This window comes from Polypterus senegalus, chromosome 5, assembly GCF_016835505.1.
Source record: "Polypterus senegalus isolate Bchr_013 chromosome 5, ASM1683550v1, whole genome shotgun sequence".
Taxonomy (NCBI): domain Eukaryota; kingdom Metazoa; phylum Chordata; class Cladistia; order Polypteriformes; family Polypteridae; genus Polypterus; species Polypterus senegalus.
Genome location: NC_053158.1, coordinates 145,523,877 through 145,548,919, shown reverse-complemented (window position 1 = coordinate 145,548,919; position 25,043 = coordinate 145,523,877). Strand labels below are relative to the sequence as shown.

The 25,043-nt window shown below is 40.8% G+C and overlaps 1 protein-coding gene across 2 annotated transcripts in view; it reads left to right on the top strand.

Annotated features, from left to right (window-relative positions):
- Nucleotides 1-25,043, top strand: part of LOC120529557 (leukocyte elastase inhibitor-like) — a 47,538-nt gene that overhangs the window by 18,816 nt on the left and 3,679 nt on the right. The window contains exons 2-6 of one of the 2 annotated variants that reach the window (XM_039753452.1): nucleotides 3,560-3,748; nucleotides 18,613-18,696; nucleotides 19,144-19,284; nucleotides 22,507-22,624; nucleotides 24,436-24,578. In XM_039753452.1, the coding sequence (XP_039609386.1) occupies nucleotides 3,581-3,748; nucleotides 18,613-18,696; nucleotides 19,144-19,284; nucleotides 22,507-22,624; nucleotides 24,436-24,578 (654 nt within the window). In that variant the 5' untranslated portion in view covers nucleotides 3,560-3,580. The remainder of the gene's footprint in view (nucleotides 1-3,559; nucleotides 3,749-18,612; nucleotides 18,697-19,143; nucleotides 19,285-22,506; nucleotides 22,625-24,435; nucleotides 24,579-25,043) is intronic. The other variant, XM_039753453.1, reaches the window with a different exon arrangement.

The window sequence follows — 25,043 nt, the reverse complement described above, 5'->3', positions numbered from 1 at the left end:
CTGTCTTTAAAAATTTGACATCTGCAAGGTGGATGGAACACTCACTTTCAAACTTAGCAAATGAAGTGGAATTAGTTGCAACCCGTGACAATCATTTGCTTCAATATTTATTTAGTCATCCCCTCTGAATTTGTCATTTTAGTTTTTCATGCAGTGGCTGTCCATAAGCTTGCTTACTAAGCTGGCTCTAACTCCTGTCACATTCCATGACTTTTTCAGTGAATTTCCCCTGTAACCCTCATTCACATAATCTTAGTGGGTCGTGGACAGTCCTGTTGCGTGTCATGTTCATCAGTCATTTAGTGTGACATCCCTAGCAACTCAATTATTTTGCTCAAACGGGTCTAATTTTTTTGCAAGTTGTAGGGCCAGGCTTCTGTATGTGCTAGAGTTGTCAACCAATAAGCACTCAAACCAAAAGTACAACACACATAACCATGTTGGCCACAGCCAAGCAAATGTCTTTTCCAGGTTTTACAATGTATCCTCTTAAATCTTTCTCATTTATAAAGCAAACCACCGATAGCAATAGCAGTGGCAGCTACTATTAGGTTGTTCTCTTTTTTGTATGTATACCTCTACAAGGTGTTATGATTCTTATTCTGGAAACAAGAAATTTGAAACTGCACCAAGAAGTTGTCAGGGAGTTGAATTTGAGGACTGTTCTGAAATCTACGTAATTTGACATCCTCATAGCAAGGAGATCCAGAAACTGCACTTAAGTGATATGCTGTCCAACTCAAACTCATGTAGTGTGATCTTGCCTTTAGTCCATTACAGTTCACTGGAAAGCTATGTGAGGAGCACCATGTCCAAAACAATCCCACATGATATGCAGTGACAATTTGGAGTACACTCCAACCCATGCTGACACTTACTTACGCAGGGTCATTTTAGATTTGCCAATCATGTTAAGCAAACATGCAACACTTTGGGATGAAACCTGAGCACCCGGACAAGACCCATACATCATGAAGAAAGTACTGTATACATGTTTCATACCTACCATAACCATGCTACGATTTAAATCTAGGTCATTTGAACAATGAAGCAGTAATGCTAACCACTGCACTATTGTGTCATACTTTCATGAAAAGTAAAGCATCCAGATCACATTGTTTGTTTTAAATTAGCAAAAGTAAAAGAACAAATAGGCAAGAAGAAACGCTGCTGCAGCTAAAGTCATATATGGACTATTCTAATTTGATCAAAGCCAGTATCACAAACAGTCTTTGTTGAGCTGGCTAACAAAGCAGATTTTTTTTTGTTTAATGCCGGTGAGATCATCTGAAAATAAGCTTTGGTTATTTGATTGGAACCAGGAGGTGAAAGCTTGAAAACCTCTGGAATGAATTTGTAGCCTCAAGGGAAACAAAAGTAAGCTGATATCTGATGACTGTAGTGCTCCTATATAACCGTGAGAACAGTTGTTCATGACATATACCTAGTAAACTATTAAAAGTGAAACATATTACGTGAGGGCAGGGATAGAGTTTAGGGGCATGTGAGGCCAAGCACAAGTATTTGGAATTATGTTGGGTGTTGGTAAATATAGCTTGCAGACTTTGTGTAAATCTGGCAATCTTAGCAGAAAACTACATACAGTTTTTTTTTTCCATTTTATCAGTTAATTTCTTAACTTCAATCACTGCAGTGGTCATTGTTTAAAGTCACTTAGAAATAAACAGAAATTATAAAGAAACTTTCAAACCTTCTGCATTTACATGGGTGGCCGGTGAAACAGTAGTTGTTACTGCTGGCAGATCTCTCCACGGATTGAATTTTGATATCCAGAGTGGCCACTGTTTAAGTTGGCCCATTTTCCTTTGTACCCTGGGCTTTATTAGTGGTTTGCTGCCATGATCCAAGTCATGCCAAATAGTGTTATGTGTCAGCTTTAATTTTGTTGAGTATACCCTGCTGTAGATTTCTAATACAAGGTTGGTTCTTGTCAAATGTTGTCAGGATCGTCTCCAGCTAATTGTCATCCAGTAATGTAAAACATTTTGAAAATGGTAAATGTATTAAATAATTATTTATTTATTTTTTTTTGTATTACACTGTTCACTGAGCACAACCTTAGAGCACCGTAACACGTTTATAATTAAAAAAAAAAATACAGACTTTACCACTTACATAATCCCATTTAATAAAAGGAAAAATATCTGGGTGACCATCTGATTACTATGTTTCAGTTATATGCCATTTGGTATGGGATTTGTAAAAGCAGTTTCTAATGTTTGTGATGCTCCATCTGTTGGAATGAAAATACCTTTTATTTCTACAACTGTTTGTGATGTACGGGTCTGTTGGAACGACAAATGCAGTGCATTTTATTACTATGTGTATTGCAAAATACATTCCAATACATGGTGCACTGCAAACGTAAATGCTGAGTTCTGCATTGGTACATTTCAGCCTGTCTTAGAAGGATAGCAAAACTAGTGCGCATAGAAAAATGCAGATTAGTTTAAACACTCAGTAAAGCATAGCAATTTCCAACTGAATACTATAAAGGAACAACAACAATATATGTACATTTATAATTATTTTTAGAAATCTGGCCAAGTGACAACAGAAGAGAGGAAAACAAAAATTTTAGTCAGTAGCATCCCTAGGGAAAATGAACCTGAAATGGGGTCCATGGTTGGTTATAACACAAAGCCGTAGCCAAAGCTAAGCATCGTCATAGCTTTAAAGTCCAAGCCCAATGGGCCAGTGTTGTATTACTTTGGTCAGAGCAGTCTACTAAAACAAAATCTTTTAATCTTTTGATTCATTCATAGACTTCAAGCCTCCCAGTATCTCCAGTAGTGACATCAAGTTTCAAATCAGGATACTGAGAAGAGAATCAGAGAAGAAAGTATAAGTGCATAATTATTCTAACACTTATACTTTTGTACAACTGACTAACAACAACAATATCTAATCAGCTGCTCTTTGTATGGTTGACTAAAGTATCGACTTTTCAGCCTAGATGTAAAAGCTAAGACCACAAGCATGCAGATCATTCCACAACTTTGCAGTCCTTTAGCTAAAGAATTGGCATCCAACTGTTGTTTTATTAATTATTGGAATTGTTGTTAGACTTGTATGTATTCCAGTTCAAATACAATATGTACTGTTTAGTGTTAAACCCATTACCACTACCAGTTTTTGTGGCATTGATTATTTTCCTTTGTGTCCATCAATATCACTTGGTTACCTCAGAATAATGACTCTTTTTAAGCATTTTTTTTTCCCAGCTTGACATTGTTCTCAATAGGCCGGATCTTAAACAGCAATGGTAGGTTCTCAGAGTCAGACTTGGCTTCTTTTCAACTTCAAAGTAAGGCCCAGAATGCCAGGCCTGAAGAAACATGCCATAATTGTCAAACCTTTCAAGTTTCCTTTAGTTTGGGGAAAAAAATGAAGGTGCATGTATCTTTAAATGAATGCACAAATAATTTGTAGAGCTCCTTACATTATTCCTACCTCATCACTGCATTGTTGCATGTACAAGTGTTTGATCATTGAACACTAGTAATGTGTTTTCCTGTTGTGAAACCTTGTATTACAGATTGCTTCTGACCATTTAATCATGGAGTCTCTGTGCAGTGCAAACTCTCAGTTCTCTTTGGACCTTTTTAAGATGTTTGGTGACAAGAAACCGACCAGCAACATCTTCTACTCACCCCTGAGCATCTCATCTGCAATGGGCATGGTGTATCTTGGTTCAAAGGGTAACACTGCTGCAGAGATTGGGCAGGTAAGTAGCAATGTTATCAGAGAACCTCATGGTTTTGAGAAAAGGCACAACTTTATGGTGACCTTAGTGTATCAAAAGCGTATCTGTCAGATGATCCACATGATTTAATAATATTGGTAACAAAAAAGCTTTTCATTGAGAGCAGCGATGTGTGATGTTCTTTTACTTTTATATTTGCATTATGATACAAAGCACGATCAAAAGGTTTTCTTTTAAAAAACAAGGAGTGGCGTATGGATGAACGCCAGAGGAAGATGTTAGAGTACAGAACAGGGAGGATCATAGAAATTCTCTACCTGCTTGCCATGTTTTTCCCCAATAAATACTTGGTCGACACCCAGAGGGCTGTCAGTTTTTTTTTTAAGGTGTACCTATTTGCTGCAGAGTTCTTTTGACGATGTTTTTATTACATTCATCAACATCTTAGATGATTCTCTCAACTAAATTCAGAAGAAGGATACATTTAACTAAAATATATTTAGTACTTTTCCATGTGAAGCAAATTATTGAAAAGTGTCTCACAACTTAGTTGCCATTAACAGCATACTCATAACAGTATTTTAAATGAAATCTTTTCAGGTCTGCATTGTAAAGGACTTTAGTAAAGCACCCTGAATTTACAAAAAGCAACAACTTATCCTAATATCACATTTTTGTGGAGCTTCTACACATTTTAAGCATAGCTCTGTCATCTTGGTCATTATTGACTCTAATGAATTTTCCATTGCATTTAGGATAGTTTGTTCACAACTCATAAAAAACTACCTAAATACCATCTTTTCAGCTCAGTGATGTTAAGACTTTTAATAAACTGCCCAAATTTTACAAAAAGCCAAATCATTTCTAAAAATCACATTTTTGTACAGCTGCTACACATTTTGAACACTGTCATGTCAGTTTTAACCTGCCATATTTCTATGTTACTTCAGCTTCTCTGAAAGCTAAATTTTCCCTTTTGATAAATAAAATAATGTTTATGAATCTGTCTATGTACTTTAGTGGATTTTACTCTCCATTCTGTAGTAGATCTTACTCTACATTTGGGGTACTGTTTGATTTCATCCCATAAAAGCATCCGAAATGTCATCAGTTCTAAAACCAAGGATCATCATTACTAGAGGTTAAGATGGTCAATCAGTATAAAATAGGTTAGTGGTGAAAACTCTGACAGCCAAAGCACCTAAAAAGGTGTGTCGGAATCTGTTCAAAAAAGATCCAGAAGGCACAGCATTGATTTGGCACTTGAAGATGTTGTGAAGGTTCATATACGTTACACATGAGGTGGAAAAATTCTTAGATAAAAGTTCACTATACAATTATTCACCCACTTATTTGGCAAAATGATTTTGGCGCTAAAAAGCACAAAAAGCTGCAATGACAAAGAGGGAGAAAATATTTACAAAAATGGAACAATTCAGAACAGCTACTGGTAAACCTTTAGATCAGGACTTGGTGATTGTTGATATATTAAGAACTGTCTGGTCTAAACTTTCATCCATCCATCCATCCTCTTCCAACTAATCCGAGGTCGGGTCACGGGGGCAGCAGCTTAAACAGAGAGGCACAGACTTCCCTCTCCCCGGCCACTTCTTCTAGCTCTTCCGGGAGAATCCCAAGGCGTTCCCAGGCCAGCTGGGAGACATAGTCCTTCCAGCATTTCCTGGGTCTTCCCCGGGGTCTTCTCCCGGTTGGACGTGCCCGAAACACCTCACCAGGGAGGCGTCCAGGAGGCATCCTGATCAGATGCTCGAGCCACCTCATCTGACTCCTCTCGATGCGGAGGAGCAGCGGCTCTACTCTGAGCCCCTCCCGGATGACTGAGCTTCTCACCCTATCTTTAAGGGAAAGCCCAGACGCCCTGCGGAGGAAACTCATTTCAGCCGCTTATATTCGCGATCTCGTTCTATCGGTCACTACCCATAGCTCATGACCATAGGTGAGGGTAGAAATGTAGATCGACTGGTAAATTGAGACCTTTGCCTTACTGCTCAGCTCCTTTTTCACCACGACAGAACAATGCAGAGCCCGCATCATTGTGGACGCCGCACCGATCCGCCTGACGATCTCACGCTCCATTCTTCCCTCACTCATGAACAATACCCCGTGATACTTAAACTCCTTCACTTGGGGCAGGATCTGTCCCCCAACCCTGAGAGGGCACTCCACCCTTTTCTGGCTGAGGACCATGGTCTCGGATTTGGAGGTGCTGATTCTCATCCCAGCTGCTTCATACTCGGCTGCGAACCGATTCAGAGAGAGCTGAAGATCACGGCCTGATGAAGCAAACAGGACAACATCATCTGCAAAAAGCAGTGACCCAATCCTGAGTCCACCAAACCGGACCCCCTCAACACCCTAGCTGCGCCTAGAAATTCTGTCCATAAAAGTTATGAACAGAATCGGAGACAAAGGGCAGCCCTAGCGGAGTCCAACTCTCACTGGAAACAGGCTCGAATTACTGCCAGCAATGCGGACCAAGCTCTGACACTGGTTGTACAGGAACCGAACAGCTCTTATCAGGGGGTCCGGTACCTCATACTCCCGGAGCACTCCCCACAGGATTCCCAGAAGGACACGGTTGAACGCCTTTTCCAAGTCCACAAAACACATGTAGACTGGTTGGGCAAACTCCCATGCACTCTCCAGGATTCTGCTAAGGGTGTAGAGCTGGCCCACTGTTCCGCGACCAGGACCGAAAACCACACTGTTCCTCCTGAATCCGAGGTTTGACTATCTGACGGACCCTCCTCTCCAGAACCCTCGAATAGACTTTTCCAGGGAGGCTGAGGAGTGTGATCCCTCTGTAGTTGGAACACACCCTCCAGTACCCCTTTTTAAAGGGGGGGATCACCACCCCGGTCTGACAATCCAGAGGCACTGTCCCCGATGTCCATGCGATGTTACAGAGACGTGTCAACCAAGACAGTCCCACAACATCCAGATCCTTGAGGAACTCCAGGCGTATCTCATCCACCCCCGGGACCCTGCCACCAAGGAGTTTTTTGACCACCTCAGTGACCTCAGCCCCAGAGATGGGGGAGCCCACCTCAGAGTCCCCAGGCTCTGCTTCCTCATTGGAAGGCATGTTCGTGGGATTGAAGAGGTCTTCGAAGTACTTCCCCCACCGACCTACAACGTCCTGAGTCGAGGTCAGCAGCGCAACATCCCCACTATATACAGTGTTGATACCGCACTGCTTTCCCCCTCCTGAGACACCGGACGGTGGACCAGAATCTCCTCGAAGCCGTCCGAAAGTCGTTCTCCATGGCCTCTCCAAACTCCTCCCATGCCCGAATTTTTGCCTCACCAACCACCAAAGCCACATTCCGCTTGGCCTGTCGGTACCTATTAGCTGCCTGTAGAGTCCCACAGGATAAAAGGGTCCGGTAGGACTCCTTCTTCAGCTTGACGGCATCCCTCACCGCCGGTGTCCACCAACGGGTTCGGGGATTGCCGCCACGACAGGCACTGACCACCTTACGGCCACATTTCTGGTCAGCCGCCTCAACAATAAAGGCATGGAACATGGCCCATTCGGACTCAATGTCCCCCACCTCCCTTGGGACGTGGTCGAAATTCTGCTGGAGGGGGGAGTTGAAGCTTCTTCTAACAGAGGAATCTGCCAGATGTTCCCAGCAGACCCTCACAACATGGCCTAACCGGCATCCTCCCCCACAATCGAAGCCAACTCACCACCAGGTGGTGATCAGTTGACACCTCCACCCCTCTCTTCACCCAACTGTCCAAGACATGTGGCCGCAAGTCCAACGACACGACCACAAAGTCGATCATTGAACTGAGGCCTAGGGGCACATATGAACACCCCTATGCTTGAAAATGGTGTTCGTTATGGACAATCCGTGACGAGCAGAGAAGTCCAATAACAAAACACCGCTCGGGTTCAGATTGGGGGGACCATTCCTCCCAATCACGCCCTTCCTGGTCTCACTGTCATTGCCCACGTGAGCACTGAAGTCTCCCAGCAGTACGAGGGAGTTCCCAGAAGGTATGTTCTCTAGCACCTCCTCCAGGGACTCCAAAAAGGGTGGGTACTCCAAACTGCTGTTCAGCGCATACACACAAACAACAGTCAGGACCTCGTCCCCCCCACCCAAAGGCGGAGGGAGGCTACCCTGTTGTCTACCGGGGTAAACCCCAATGTACAGACTCCAAGTTGGGGGGCAAAAAGTATGCCCACACCCGCTCGGCGCCTCTCACTGGTGGCAACTCCAGAGTGGTAGAGAGTCCAGCCCCTCTCAAGGAGATTGGTTCCAGAGTCCAAGCTGTGCGTTGAGGTGAGCCCGACTATATCTAGCCGGAACCTCTTGACCTCGCGCATTAGCTCAGGCTCCTTCCCCTTCAGAGAGGTGACATTCCACGTCCCAAGAGCCAGCTTCTGTAGCCGAGGATCGGACCACCAAGATCCCCGCCTTCGGCCACCACTGCACCTGACCTACTTGGCTCCTCCCATAGGTGGTGAGCCGATGAGAAGGGGGACCCACATTGCCTCTTCAGGCTGTGCCCGGCTGAGCCCCATGGGTGCAGGCCTGGCCACTAGGCGCTCGCCTTCGAGCCCCACCTCCAGGCCTGGCTCCAGAGGAAACGCCATCCAAATCTTTTCTTCGTCATAAGAGGTCTATTGAACCGCTCTTTGTCTCATCCCTCACCTAGGACCAGTTTGCCTTGGGTGACCCTACAACAGAGCTCCTAGGATCATTGAGACATGCATACCCCTCCACCACGATAAGGTGGCGGTTCGAGGAGAGGTCTTGTCTAAACTTTTTAAATATAAATAAATTTAAATATTTATAAAGTGAAAATAAATATATATGACAAATGTGTTTTATAAATGATGTGTTTTCATGCTGTCAGCAAGATGCATTTTACATTGTACAGTTTAAATTTGATTTACTTCATTTGGGCTATTACTTGAATTCTCCTGTAAGCTTCAGGTTGATTGCAGAAGGAACAGTGTTTTGTGTATGATTTTAAACAATTTATTCCTATCTCTATTGCTAAATTAAAACATTCACTTCCTTTGCTAGATTATCAGATTGCAATCCTCATGGCAGTTGTATGTTAAGCAACTTGACCCTAAAGCTCTCTCAGCCAGTGTGAATTTGCTTAATGTAGTTCCTTATTTAATTTTTGTAAATTCAGTGTTCATAATGATCAAGATTTCCCCGTATTGTGATGTGTTTTAGGAAATCATGTTGTAATACAGCATATATTCTGTTAGGTTTGTTCTCACATTTCCTACACTATTCACTGTCTTAATGTGTTTCTAAAACTTAAATTCTGATTTCAGGTTGCTGTTTGACATTTTCATATCTGTAACCCTAGATAGTATGTTCTGAAATTCCCTTTTCCTTTCCAGGAGAGGCATTACATTACTTTTGGCTGGACTTAATCCAACATTATTATAAGAGTGCTATATACATTTTTCATCTGTGTCTGGCAATGAAACTACTCTTATTTTAAATCCTGACTGGTGACCTAAAACTGTCATTCTTTAAGATATAACAGTTACTTTTTTTTCCCCATGTATCCTTAACATCTCTTGGTTTACTTAGATGGCACCATGTAGCTTTGCTCACCTGTAATATTTCCAGAAGAATTTCATGGTTAAAAAAAAATCTCAATTTACAAAAGACATACAGTATGTTAACTCATATAAATATTACATTTTAAAATGAAGAATGCTGGCAGACATTGTTTATCATAAGCATCATAAAATTAAGAGGAGTCACAGCCATAATACAACTGTGCGTTTATAAAAGAAGAATGCTAGGTGGTGAAATTAATTGTCGATCACTCCTAAGTGGAAGTTTGCTAATATTGTGGCATGCAGGGATTGGAAAAGTTCATTTAACTTGAATTCTATTTTAAATTTGTGGAATTAAATTAATCATTATTTTATACATGTCACAATTAATGTTGATTGATGAAATATGGTAAAGTATTTTTCACAGTGAATATGTTGTGTCACCCATGATCTTGTTCACCAAATATTTTCCTGGGAATTTTCTGTGCAGATGGTGTAGACCAGGTATTCTCACTGTCAGTTCTAGGGACACCCTGTGGCTGTGGGTTTTTGTTCCAACCAGTTTTTAATTGGACTCATGGGATTCTGTGTTATGGGAATAAACTATAACTATAATATAACTATAACTATAATAAAACTAGGTTTGGTTAAATATATATATATATTGTGAACTTGAACCCGGACACAGACAGACGGACATCGTTGGATCCACCACACACTGTTTATTTACAATAACTATTTACAGTTAGTCACGTGCACTCCCCAGTGCCTCTTGCACCATTCCCCAAAGTCCAGGCCTCACAGTTTCTATGCCTCTCTCTCTCCTGGCCACCTCCAGTCTGCTCTGCAGCTCCGTCTCTCTGCCACTTGACTTCCGCCGATGACTGGAGGGAGGGGGCCCCTTAAATGGGAACCCGGATGGGCTCCAGCTGCTTCCTGGCATTTGTTTATAGCCACACCCCAGTGTGGCGGAAGTGCCGCTGCACCAAAGCCGTCCGGTGTCCCATGTCGTCTTCCCCCCAGCACTTCCTGGTGTGGCGGAAGTGCTGGGCTCCCGGGATATTTAGGCACTGGGGCGCCGCCTGGCGGTGGCCACGGGTCCCTACAGGGCTGGGCTTCCATGCCCTTCACCAGAGGCCCCCAACATAACCAGGGCGGACGCCCCCTTGCGGTCTGGAGGAGGCACAAGCCCTCCTCCTGGGTGCCCCGGCCATATATATATATATATATATATATGGCCGGGACAACCAGTTCCAGGAGGGCAGGTCATAAATGACGTCGGCTCCAGGGCTCGTCGGGGCTTCGGACCTGTAAAAGAGAAAGGGAGGGCCAGAAGCACTGCCTGGACACTCACCCCGAGCGTCCTGTCGGTCTCTGTACCGGCAGTGCTCTCGCCTCCCTCCGGCAGCCCCTGACTTGCCTGGTTGGCTCCTCCGCCACAGGTTCCATGCCTGTCCTCTTGTCACTCGCGGAACCGCTCTCGCAGGCGGCTCGCTCAGCCGCCCAGGGGTTTCCCTCTGCCTCTGCAGAGGATGACCCTTCGGACACTCGCTCCCAGCGAGATGCCCCTTCCTGTCGGAGGAACCAGCATTCACCTCTCGGTTCCTCCCTCTTCTCTTGGACGCCTTGACGGTCTGGGTCTGAGCATGGCAACAGCTCAAATCCAGCCCCGTCTGCGTCCCTGCAGAGCGACGGGAGACTGCCGCGGGCTTGGAGCGCAGGGCGCTAGGACCCAGGGCACTCATCAGCCCCTGTCCTGCCAGGCCCTGCGTACTCGCTTTCCTCACCCCGTCGGCCGTCTGCACCGCCGCGTCCGCTGTTGGGGAATCGCCTACTCGAAGCCGGTCTTCCTTTAAACAGTCACGGCCGTGTTCGGCGAATCCCTCCTCATACTTTACGGGGACGGCGTCACCTACCTTCCCCGCAGTACTCTGCTGGCCACAGGCTCCAGCGTCGCGCCGATCCTGTGTCTCATACGGCGTCTCCTCCGACGCGACCACCTTCCCCTGCAGCTTCTCCAGCTGGACAACAAGAGCACTTAGCATCTGTAAAAGAGGCGACTCGGCGGGCTGAAGGGATCCCTCCGGCTCGCGCCGAGCCGCTGGCGGAAACAGAGAGACAGACGTCGGTGGGCTTACCTGTCGATCAGCTCCACTCGTCGCCTGCCTCCTGTGGGCCACTCCCTCTGGCCCAATCGGGTCTCTTCTTGGCACGAGACTGGCATTCCTTGGTCCCGCATCTGCACACAAGACACACCGGCCAATCCCGTGCCTGTCAGCGGGCGGGACATCTGGCCTGCGGCCATCTTGTCTCTTTCCTCCCCAGTGCGGCAGCATGCTGGATCTTCGGGTTGCAGCGTCTCCCTCTGCGTTAACGAGGCGCAGCGGTTCGACAGGTGCCTGCCTCCGACAAGGATCCAGGCAGCCCCTGCCTGTCGAAGACAAAACATACGCGGCCCCACAGGGCCTTTTGCCCGCAAGCAGGGAACTTGCCTCCCGGGTCCGGTCTGTCCAGGGAAATGTCCCCGGCATGGCCTCGCCAGGCGACATGCCGTCCCGGGCGACTTCTACCGCGACATGCTCACGGGAGCCCGCTGCACTCCAGCAACGTCCATTATCCTTCCTCCACACCTGGGGAGCTTGGCCATAATGCAGACTGGCGGCAGTCCGTGGGGTGAACCACTCCCGCAGGGTTGTGCACACGTCGCTCCCGCGGCAAGTGTGTGGGGTCCGCTGCTGCGCCGGGCCGTCCACAGAAATATTTGATTTTAAGGCAGGTCCCCGTCTTGTACCAGACGGACCATCCGACGACTACGCCACTGTGGACTGTGACCCGGACACAGGCAGACGGACAACATGGTTCCACCACACACCGTTTATTTACAATAATATTTACAATTTTAACGTGCACTACAAACCCCAGTGCCTCCAGCACTGATTCCCCCAATGTCCAGGCCACACAGTTTCTCTGGCTTTCTCCTGGCCGCCTCTAGTCCTCCCTCTTTGTATATATATACTTTGTATATATATATATGAAAATGTATTAAGCAGTTATATTGGAATAATGTATTTTTTTTTCTTTTTAACAATATTTTCATCTTAATGTTCATTCTGTTTTTCTGGGTGTTCTAATTGTTTAATTAATCCATTATTTTCTAATTAGTGGGTATAACGCTAAAGTAGTTGAAACCTTTCATGATTCAGTGTTGTTTGCCTGGGTGTCTGCTCTACTCATTTTTAATTGTCATTATTATGATACAATGAAGGGAGCAAACTGCACAGAACCAGAAATATTTCTAAATATCTTATAAATGTAAAAATCATGCCTATGTGCTTTCTTAATATAGAATAAGAGAAGTGAAAAAAAAACAGGCAATTAATTGAGATCAGTGAGAGCAGTTGTCACTGATTATTAATCTGGTTAAAGCAAAGACCTGAAGCCACAGTGGACTCCCAGGACCGACTTTGAGAACCCCTGCTGTAGACAAATGTTCAACCCAAACATCACCTGATGCTTTGCAAGACAAGTGTGACATCACAGAGTTTTAGGACCTATGCTGAGACCTTTCATGCATGCGCACTATAAGGTCAATGCTGATCCACTTCATGTATGCGTGACGTCATAACTTATATACTGTGTGTGTGTGTGTATGTATATATATATATATATATATATATATATATATATATATAGTGTACACAGGAGACCCTATGAAATATCCATTCATCCATCCATTATCCAGCCCGCTATATCGTAACTACAGGGTCACGGGGGTCTGCTGGAGCCAATCCCAGCCAACACAGGGTGCAAGGCAGGAAACAAACCCTGGGCAGGGCCCCAGCCCACCACAGGGCACACACACACACACACACACACACACACACCAAGCACAGACTAGACATGCACCTAACCTGCATGTCTTTGGACTGTGGGAGGAAACCGGAGTACCCGGAGGAAACCCACGCAGACACGGGGAGAACATGCAAACTCCACACAGGGTGGACCCCCTCTGAAATAATAATAATAATAAAAAAAGCTTTAATATTTACAAGGTGTTTCTTTCTTGTTGATGGAAGAAAAAATTGCAAAACATAAGCAAAAATACATTGGAAACAAAAAGGACATTAAAACTCATAATTCATGGATGTCAAAATATGTTAATTCTGTGTGTTGATGGACTTTCCAGTATATACCAAAGGGATTTAAGTCATTTGGTTGAGTTCAATGAAAGGTTAGGATTACTAACTTACTGATTCATTCATTTCTTTCAATGACAAACCTAACTTAATCATAATTCTACCACCAACCCCCCATATTTGTTTGTAAGACATGTTTTAAGTGTGAGATAAAAAAAGAAAAAAGCATAATTATATTCTAGGTTTTTTTTACGATCGACATGTAGACATTTGGGCAAGCAGTATGGGATATTGAGTCCCTTCTGATTCTTCTTCCGCACAAATGGCGTAGTCACTTGGAAGCAGTTTGTTTACTGGCTCATTCAGTGTTCAGTTCATACTGTCAAACAACCCACCACGACCTCCAGATTTTCTTGTTCCTACTGTTAATGATGCCTTCCATTGTAATATGTGAGTGCCACCTCTGCTGCTTTCACTTCAGAGGCTGTATAGTACATTCATGGTAATGTATGCAACTTTTCAAACAAAATAGAACAGCTTCAGTACACTCCCTGCTCAAGGAAATAAAATAGACATCATTTTGGTTTATTGATTACCATTGCAGATTATTGCTCTTAGAACCTATTCCTGCAGCATCAGGTGCATATTGTATTCTATATAATGTTTGTTTTTCTGTTTGCATTTAGATAGATAGATAAATAGATAGATAGCTGGATAGATAGATACTTTATTAATCCCCAAGGGGAAATTCACATACTCCAGCAGCAGCATAATGATAAAAACAATATTAATTAAAGAGTGATAAAAATGCAGTGCAAGTTAAAAAATGCAAGGTGGAGAGTGTGAGGCAGGTGTAACAGTCTATAATCTTATATAATTTTAATAAATTGGAACTGAAGAGTTGCATAGTGTGGGGGAGGAACAATCTCCTCAGTCTGTCAGTGGAGCAGGACAGTGACAGCAGTCTGTCGCTGAAGCTGCTCCTCTGTCTGGAGATGATACTGTTCAGTGGATGCAGTGGATTCTCCATGATTGACAGGAGCCTGCTCAGCATCTGTCGCTCCACCACAGATGTCAAACTGTCCAGTTCTGTGACTACAATAGAGCCTGCTTTCCACACCAGTTTGTCCAGGCGTGAGGTGTCCCTCTTCCTAATGCTGCCTTCGAAGCACACCACGGCGTAGAAGAGAGTGCACACCACAACCATCTGATAGAACATCTGCAGCATCTTATTGCAGATGTTGAAGGACGCCAGCCTTCTAAGGAAGTATAGTCGGCTCTGACCTTTCTTACACAGAGCATCAGTATTGGCAGTCCAGTCCAATTTATCATCCAGCTGCACTCCCAGGTATTTATAGGTCTGTACCCTCTGCACACAGTCACCTCTGATAATCACGGGGTCCGGGAGGGGTCTGGGTCTCCTAAAATCCACCATCAGCTCTTTGGTTTTGCTGTTTTTATGTTTATGCAAACATGCACAGGAAATCCCACATTCCACACCAGTAATGTTTAAGTAGATTGAACATAAATAAAACAGCACAAACAAATTGTAAACAAAATCAAATTCCAATTCCACATTGGAAAATTTAAGCTACAATTGTAAATCATTTTATTTTATATACTTTTAAGGTCATTATTGCCTCATGTGTGGAGAACAGTGAAATTCCTACTTGCATACACTAAGCAATATGTCACTATTCACCCGGGACCCCAAGTTCTTTGTTTATATCGATGTGGAAATAGCTTTAATCTATTTTTTTCTTTTTATGGATTTTCCTAATCCACTTCACAATAAAAGAGTTATATTTCTTTTAAAAATGTAGAAACCGCAAGCCACTTAAGAGAGGAGCAGCAACAATTTTTTCTCTAATGTCTGATGTGGCAAACACATACCAAGCACAACTGCTTCCAGTATCACTTTGGCAGGCCTGTTTATGTGGAATGAAAAATATTCTGGATCCATAAATGAAGTTTTGGTTTTGCTCTGACAAAAAAAGTTACTTTATTATGTTTTTATAAGGAATATATTTTACATTAAGTATGATTAAGCTTAAAATCACATTATAATATGTAAAACACTATACATTCAAATATGCAATCAGCACAACATTCCAGATAGTTCACATAAAGTTAAGCCTTACGTGTACCTGAGACCCAACCTGTTCTGAGGATATTTTAAAAAGGGTATATTAAAACATAAATGAAAATAAAACAGGCAGAGACTAGGCAGGCTAGATTAAATGTAATAAATTAATTCTTTCCACATTCTGAAGAAGCTTTATACCTTGACTCATAAGATTTTTCTTGCTGTAAATATTATAAAACATTGCACTCCCATTGAACTATGTGGGCTGATTTGGGATTCTTCCAATTAAGCAAGATATCCTTTATCATTGCTGCATTTTTTAAGCTGTGTTAAAGTATATTTGTTCATTTTTTCCATCATTTGTCTGGCCATTTTATGCAGCTGTTAGCAGTTAGTCCAGAATTTTACAAGTCTCTGAGTCATAGTGCTCTCATTTTCTCTCGCAGATAAGCTTTTCATTAACTGTCTGTCTTACTACATATATTATATTGAAAAATGAACAAAATAAGTTTACCCTTTTTTGGCATATATGCTCTAAATGCTCATTATTGCACTTACCAATGCTTGTGTTAATATCCCAAATTATTTTTATACTACAAAACACAGCAGACCTCCTGTCCTCAAGGAAAAGTGATTTGTGTGGTTTTTTTTTTCCTTTTTACCATTATGGAGCTCACAGACATTAATCTCCACAGGCAGCTCTCTGTGTTTGTTGTGCCTACATTGTGTGTCCCACAGTTAACATGTGTCTGATTGACCTTTGTAATGTGCTTCACTCTCAGCAGATGTCACTGATGTGTGTCTGTGCCTCTGTGTGCTGTAAGAAAGACCCAAGGCCCAATTGCATTGCTGGGTCAGCCCGCTCCTCCAATTATTTTTGCTACAGAAATGCATATCACATCATATGCTTTCAATTAAGGGCGGAATGGTGGCTCTGAGGCTAAGGATCTGTGCTGGTATCCAGAAGGTTGCCAGTTCGAATCCCCGTCACTGCCAAAAGATATCCTACTCTGCTGGGCCCTTGAGCAAGACCCTTAACCTGTAATTGCTCAAGGAGCGCTGTACAATGGCTGACCCTGTGCTCTGACCCCAAGGAGTATGAGAAAACTAACAAATTCTTAATACAAGAAATTGTATAAGGTGAAATAAAGAAAAAAAAATAAAAAAAGATTTCAAAGGTTCAAAGTCCAGTGATCATGAGTTAGTTTGTGACGAATGGACAACCCTTAGCATTTTATACTGTATACGTATATTGATTTTTAATGGAGATTTTGGATTATATTTTTCCTCCAAAATGATAATTTCTAATAAAGAAATAAGAGCTAAAATACACTTATTATTGATGTATCAACTGTGGATCACATGTCCGCTTTACATCTACAAAAATACCTTTCTTAAATACATTTTTCAATGTAAAACTAGCGGTAGTCTGCTTACTGTGAGTCTGCTATATCATGTTATCTGGTTTTATTTTATAGTTGTAGAATGAGAAGCAAAACATTGACTTTTCTATTGGTTTTAATAAAAAGAAAATAAGAAGCCGATCAGTTTGAGTGCAAACTTATTTATTGAGCATAATCACATGTACTGTATTTTCTGGAATATTCTTGTGTGTTGGGTTGAATTGAGGTGGTCTGTCTTATTCTTTAAAAATGGTTTTGGTCCAGATTTTAGATGTGATTAATTTCCCTTGTCAGTCAGATTTTGCAGGAATAGCCTGGCCTATCGTTTGATACCAGTTACGTCTGTTCCTGTCAAGGTCCTATGATTCAAACTCGCACCCCAACTGAAGTACATTCCATCAAGTATAAAACATATGGCATGCAGGTACTCGCTGAAGTTTGGTTTCAAGTGAAAAATTCTGGAGTAAGCCAAGCATTCTAGCATCCGCAGTTAATGCAGAACATTATTCAATTCCTCTCTTGCAAATGAAACGTAGCTGTCTGATATTGTTGGTAGCTCTTCTAACCAGTTCTGATATGTTGTTTTTAAGTTTGGCATAAGTGATTTTCACTTTTTTGATTGTCATTCTTAGCTTGATGTTCATAGTGTGTTGTCTAATAATGTCACTTATGTGGTTTGAGGAGTTGTCTGTGGATTCATTGTATGTTTGAGCAGTGTTAATGTGAGTGGAAGATAGGTAATAATACATAATGCTGGTATTAGAGCAAAAAATGTGGGGTTTTTTTTTCCTGTCCCAATCTACTGATATGTCCTAATTGATTCAGGGCGAATTTGATCACCATATGTTTATTATTTTTCAGACAACTTGCCCTCAGGTATGTTTTCTTAATATAACAAGCTAAGTTACAAAATGTAAACAGAAATGTTGCTAAATTTTAAACAGCTAAAATCGTTTGAGCCAGTGTGTCAACACTTGAAGTCTTTTAAAATTAGTTTTGATAGTGACTAGGGGTTGGGTGTGGGGAGGGGTACATCAGTTTATTATGTAACATAAGGTTATCAAACTCGCTGAATCTAATTTAGGGTCTCCTGGGCCAAAGCCTACATCAGCAGCATTGCATACAAGGAAGAAATGATGGGATTAGTCTATGACAGGGGTCACTCCATCACACACACACACTTCACCTCATGCCCAGAGTAAAACCAATGCTGACCAGTTGCAGTGCCTAGGCCAAGATTTCAACTAGAGATACAAGTATCAGTGCTAACCACTGTGCCACCTTTCTGTAAACTTAAATGCTCGAGTAAGCACTGACTCGGTCTTAAAGTGAACACTGCAGCATATGTTACTGTTACTATCTAATAAATGTGGACTACCACAGTTTGTAATGAGACTTTCAGATAAGTCAGTGTAATACGGATACAATACAATGCTCGCATGAATAAGAGTCCATGATCTTTACATTGAAGCTTGATATAGAATAGCTTAACTGAACTAAAAGAAATAGGGTCAAATTACAGGCAAAAATATAGGGCAAGTAATGTCCACAATATTATAAGACTTTTCACTCATATTTACATGTTATATTCGTGGATTTACTATTGAAATAATTGTTTAGTATACGTACAAGAGTTTGCCTTTGACAGTTTTTACATGTTTGCTAACCCATTTTGTACTGATTTTTAACAATAGGTTCTTCACTTTACCAGTTCAAAGAAAGACAAAGCTGCTAGTGGAAGTCAACAAAAAGGTGTAATGCAGCAGAGCCTGACCAAGGTGGTATACGCTAAGTTAGGCTTCAAGGGCTATCATGGGTCCTGCTGCTTTTGAGAATGGTGTGCTGGGAATAAATGCAAAAACCTCTTCTTTAAAGGAACCTTCTAATAAACTTGTTTGCTACTAACAAATGTCTCTGGGTTAAGGTGCTGTTTACAAAGCTTGGATTTTCATTTTTTATAATTTTGTTTTAGTCTTATCTATTGCCTAGACTTTCAAAGTTAGCTTACACGTGTTGTGTTGTACTGTTAAGTTAGGTTGAGGAATGGTGAAGGTATTTTCTGCATTATTTAGTTTTATTTCCAGAGCAATATATGTGCAATATGTCTGATGTTTTGCACCCTTCCTCTTAAGGTATTTTTAAAACTTCAGAGATTGAAGATCTCTGGCAGGTTTCTGTTTCCAGCATTGATTATTAATGTTATTTCTGTTTAAATGTTTTTTTAGGCCTTTCATTTTCACAAGGCTGGAGATGAAGTGCACTCACATTTTAGCACATTGATTGCTGACATCAACAAAAAAGGAGCTCCCTATAAGTTAAGCATGGCTAACCGTTTATATGGAGAAAAATCCTATGACTTTGTTAAGGTAATCTAAATCATTTTGAGGTTGCTTTTAATTTTAGGAAGTGTAATTTTGTCCAAAATGTATCCATGTAAAGTGATCACTTTGACTTTTTAGCATTTTGAAAAATCGAATAACACACATTTTAATTTACACCTTTTTCACATGATAATAATAATTCTTTTATTTATTTATATAGCACTTTTCTTACTACTGTAATGTACAGCATCCAGCCTGCTGTGACAGCAGCCATTTATGAACCAATGTGTTCACCACACATTTGCTGTTAGGTGGTGAAGGGGTGAGCAAAAGAGCCAGTTAGAGACAGGAGATGATTAAGGGGCCAGAATGACTAGGCTGTGGCCTGCACTGCTTATTTCAGCAGGTACATCCATCCATCCATCCATCCATCCATTATCCAACCCGCTATATCCTAACTGCAGGGTCACAGGGGTCTGCTGGAGCCAATCCCAGCCAACAATGGGCGCAACGCAGAAAACAAACCCCGGGCAGGGCACCAGCCCACCGCAGTCAGCAGGTACAGTGAGTTAAAAAAGTATTCAACCCCCTCTGGAAAGCCACCGTATTTCCTTCTTACATCATTACGACCTATAAAAATGCAGAGCATCACAGTGAACTTTTATTTCTCTGTGTACATATTTTGAAACATTTAGATCTTGGTGAACTAAACAAATGCAAATTGACAGTCATGTTGTGAAAAATTCTGCTGAAAAAGTAATTGACCCCTTCAAATGACACCCAGTCAATACTTGGTAGCAACAACCTTTGTGGCAGTAACTGCTTGCCATTGCTTTGGATAGCTGTCTACAAGCTTAGCACATCTGGATGGAGGCAATTTTTCCCATTCTTCCTTGCAGAACTGCTCCAACTGTGCAAAGTTTAAAGACTTTCGTTTGTGAACTGCAATTTTGAGATTACGCCATAAATTTTCAATCGGATTCAGATCTGGACTCTGGCTAGCCCAATGCAAAACCTGCATCTTCTTTTTGTCAAACCATGGTTTGGTTACTTTTGCACAGTGTTTGGGGTCATTATCCTGCTGAAAGTGGTAGCGTCATCCGAGTCCCAATTTCATGGCTGATGTTTGAAGGTTTTCTTCCAAAATATGAATATGCTTCTTTACTACCCATTCTTCGTCAGTACAGACAAGAGACCCAGTGCCTGCCCTAGAGAAGTAGCCCCAAAGCATGATGCTCCCCCCACCATGCTTGATGGTAGGTGTGATGCTTGCTGGATCATTGGCAGTCCCTTCCATTCACCAGACAAACGCCTTTGTGTTGATGCCACAAAGTTCAATTTTGGTCTCATCAGTCCAAAGTACAAAACTCCAGAATGCAGGACTCTTGTCAACATGTCTGTTAGCAAAATTTATTCAAGCTTTCAGTTGACATTTTTTTAGTAGTGGCTGTTTTCTGGCAACTCTGCCATACAGCACCTGTCTGTGCAAAACCTTCAATATTGTAGTCTTGTGCACATCCACCCCAGCAGATACTGAGATTTGCAGGTCATTGAGAGTCACCTTAGGAATTGCTCTTGCTTCTCTGACTAGTTTTCTTGACATTTTCTTTGTTATTTTAAAAGTGCGTCCTGACCTTGGCCGGTTCAGTATGCTTCCAGTTGTCTTCCACTTCGCTATGATGACCTTCACAGTGGACACACTGAGGCTACAGACCTTGGTAGTCTTCTTGGTACCATTGCCATCTTTAAACTTCTTAATCACAGTGGTTCTCAAGTCATTATAAAGTTCCCTTGTCTTCATTTTTGTCAGTTTTTGAGGTTTCACCAAATAAGCCACTTGTATGATTTCTCAGTTGTATGTTTCTAAGAACTGGCCTAAATAATCACTTCTAGACCAGTCAACAAGCTAGAGGATTAATTGCATGATTGTTTACACCTGTTTTCATTACTCTTATTGCATTGTTAACAATCATACAGTCTCCAAGTTATTAGGGGTCAAAAACTTATTCAACAGCAGATTTCACTGATATGTTCTTTATCGTTGCAACATAATTTGATTTTCAGGATTTTTAGTGGAAATTCATTGTCCAAGAGGCCCTCATTTATATGTAGCAGTATGAAACTAAAGATGTATTTTCAAAGAAAAATATTACAGGACATGTAAACTTTGTCTAGGGGGTTGAATACTGTTTCAACACACTGTATCACTGCAAAGAAAGCACCCATGGATTATAGTTTTCTCTGTGTGAAAACTATGTGTTTTCTTGGTACTTCTGTCCTTTCATTTTATACAGAAACACAGGGTGTAAACATACAGTCAAGAAGCAACTTGAATAAGACTTTCTCTCTTTGTGTGCAAAGTACACATTAGTAGCTTAGTGTAATGTCTGAAATCCTTTGAATCTTTACGGAAAAATAATACCTCTCTAAGTCGTCACTGCTTTGCCTGTCTGCTTGAGTTTAAAGATTATGAGCTCATTACCAATTGTTGTTAGTTTCATACTCAAAAAGTATCTCTGCATATTTTTCCTCCAAAGTGAGATCAACATGATACACTGAACTGAAATATTTTTTCAAAATTGGCATTTTAATCATGGCTAGTTTGAACGTGTCAAATCAGATATTAAAAAAATATTAACAAATGTACCAAGTTGGGTGTATTGTGACAATACACAAATTATGAATATTTGCTAGCAAATTACCAACTCAGGAGGTTATTAACATATTTTTCTTGAGAGTAGAGTCACATAGACAAACTACTTTTGCTCGATAGATTGCAAAAAGACTGCATGTTTTCAAGCATATTTGGGTAGCTTTTGTCAAATGACTGTTTATTACCAATGTAACTGCAAAAGTAATGATTTATAAATAGTTATAAGATTTACAATTGTTTTAGACCTTTGATGGAAGGAGTAGAATAGAAATGCATCAATTAAAAGCAAAAATGCAGATATATAAGGGATGACGACAGAAATTATTCTAATGAAAAACTGAAAATGGGCCTACCTACAATTAAACAGTGCGAAGATGCAGCAGTGTCATGTCACAGTAACAGTGGTGGTCCACTAATAATATAAAGTAAGGATTCTAGCCTGTGACTGAGAGGTATCCTGTGATGGTTGAATGGTCACTTAAAAGATTAGTGACTAAGATCAACAGAAACATTAGCAAGTGCATCTCAGAAAGCAGTGGTATTATATTAAGGGGCAATGTAAGAAATACAAGTATTACTGAATGTGATACATATTTTCATAACTGTCTTTACAGGAATACATCGATAAAACCAACAAGTTTTATCATGCTAGCCTTGAATCTGTTGACTTTGTTAAAGCTCCAGAAGAATCAAGAAAGAAAATAAATACCTGGGTTGAAACACAGACAAATGGTAATTTTTCTCCCTATTCGAACTACTTAGCCTAATGCAAGTGACTGAGCATGAGCAGTTATGATAATATGAAGCCATTCTCCTATAAGGATAGTTAGTCAGAATCTATTGAAATGTTATATTGGTTCAGAATAAAAATTTGTGCTGACAAAATACACTGAATGTATTGCTAAGCTTGCTGACCTTTCCCATATAATAGTGCCATTTCAAGAGTCAAAAGCACCATAATGATGATTCAATGAAGAGAAGTAAAAACGTAAAATGGTTCTAACTAATCATAAGTGTCTCATGCCTGCTTATGGTCTGTGATAGCTACTCACTTTGATGGTTTATGAGTAGGTTAATTAAGCTACAGTGTTACTTCAGGATTGATGACATTGATGCTGAGGATGATGAAGATGACAAAGGAGCCTCATCTTTTGGAGTGTACTTAAGATGCCCATTGTACTACTGTGATGGAATAATAAATAATGTTTCTCCTGTGTATTTTACTTAATTCTGAATATAATTATACCAGACCTTACCATATTGAAAGGTGCACTTAATTCATCCAATGAGATTAAAGATAAAGAAAAAGAAAATTAACTGAATTTATACACCTTTTTAATTTGGGGTTTTTTGTGCTATTGGTGAGGTTAAATAAATCAATGGTCAGTATTTTAATAATGTTAAATGTTTATTTTGTATATTTCACAAAATACCCCTGTTTATAAAACAACAAAAAAATATTTTCTACCATTGTTTTAGGGAGTGTAATTCCAAAATGTATTTTTACATTCTGCATGCGACTGCCACTCTTGTAGTTTTTCAGTGTGCTAGAAACACAGTTAATTCCTTGAAAGCCTGGTTTTGACAGGGGAAGCCAAATTAGTTTCTTGTGTCACTGTGGTAATGTATAAGTGGACAGCACTTTCTGAGATATATGCTAGAGTGAAGGAGAATGAGGAAGATGTAAATATCAGAAGTAATGCAAATAGAAGGTTCTTTGGACTGCAGAGGAAGTGGGGTGGGTGCAATGGAAAATAGATGTAATGACTAAGAAGGAGGTGACAAAGCAAGATTAACAGAGATCTGAAAATGATAATAGGTCACGTAATTGGCTAGGGTGATTTTAGAGCAGGAGCAAATCTACAAGAAACATTGAGTGTGGCCAACAACATAATCTATAATGACCAAGTCTAACAGAGTAGAGGAGCATGAAAAAATCCAGATTTAAAATGTCAGTTGATATAGGTGTTGAAGTTGACTTGAAGAGGTACAATACCTGTATGCTGGCTCACTATAAATAAAAGATATTAAGTGAGCTCATATTAAATTCAAAATTGTACCAAGAGTGACATTTAGTGACAGTAAGTGAGAAAGGGAAAAGAGCAGCATACTCACATGTACTTTAACATGGCATAGTTTGAGAAGTAGCTGAAAAAAGAAAATGTAAGAGCTGTGCCCATGACTAGTTGGAAAATGCCCAAAGGTAGCCATTGGGGTTGCAAGGTAAAATGAGTGATGACTGTAAGTCGAAAGTTGTGTTTTGTTTTTTTTTTCTTTTTTTTCCAAAATAATATAAATTATTGTTAAGTTCTGGATAGAAGGGAGCGTCAGCCTGTCTAATTTTCTGGCACATGAATGATTTATAGTTGTCTTCTTTTAAAGTACCATTTGAATTACTTTAATGTTATAAAAGTTTGATTCATATCTTTAGGACACACATTCTTACAAAACTTTGTTAAGTTGGAAATGTTTTACAGTGAATAAAAACTACTGTGGTTTTTAAAAAAGTATAATTGATAATTTTTCAACTATGTGTCTTACAGATAAAATTAAGGATTTGCTGGCAAGTGGAACCATAGATAGTCTCACTAGGCTTGTACTGGTGAATGCCATCTATTTCAAAGGCAATTGGGAGAAAAAATTCCAAGAGTCTTTTACGAGAAATGAACAATTCAGAATAAATAAGGTTTGCAAAGCTGCATGTTTTTCCCAATACTGTTTTTAAAAAGCCTATCGGTTTTTCACTTAAATGTTTTGTTTATCATTCAAGCTTTAAGCATGAACCATTTGTTCCAATTAGCTGTAAATAATGCTATGGAATATGACTGGATTATTGACCACCGAACTGGTCACTCCAAAACTAAAGCGGCCTTGAACTGTTGGCAAATATATATTAATGATTTCTGAATTCTTCCTTGCTTTGCTTCTGTAGGAACATTTTATTGCCAAAGAGAGATATTTGGTTTTAATTGGCTTGCTGAATGAAGGTATACATCAGTTGTATAATGCTGTATCATTGGACATTTCAGACGATCTTTTGGTTTCTATTTTATTTTGATTTTTTTAGAAAGTCAGATTAACTTTGAATGCTTAATACATTAATGTACTTTTAGCATTCTTCACTGAGTACAAGCTTAAAGACTTGCACAAG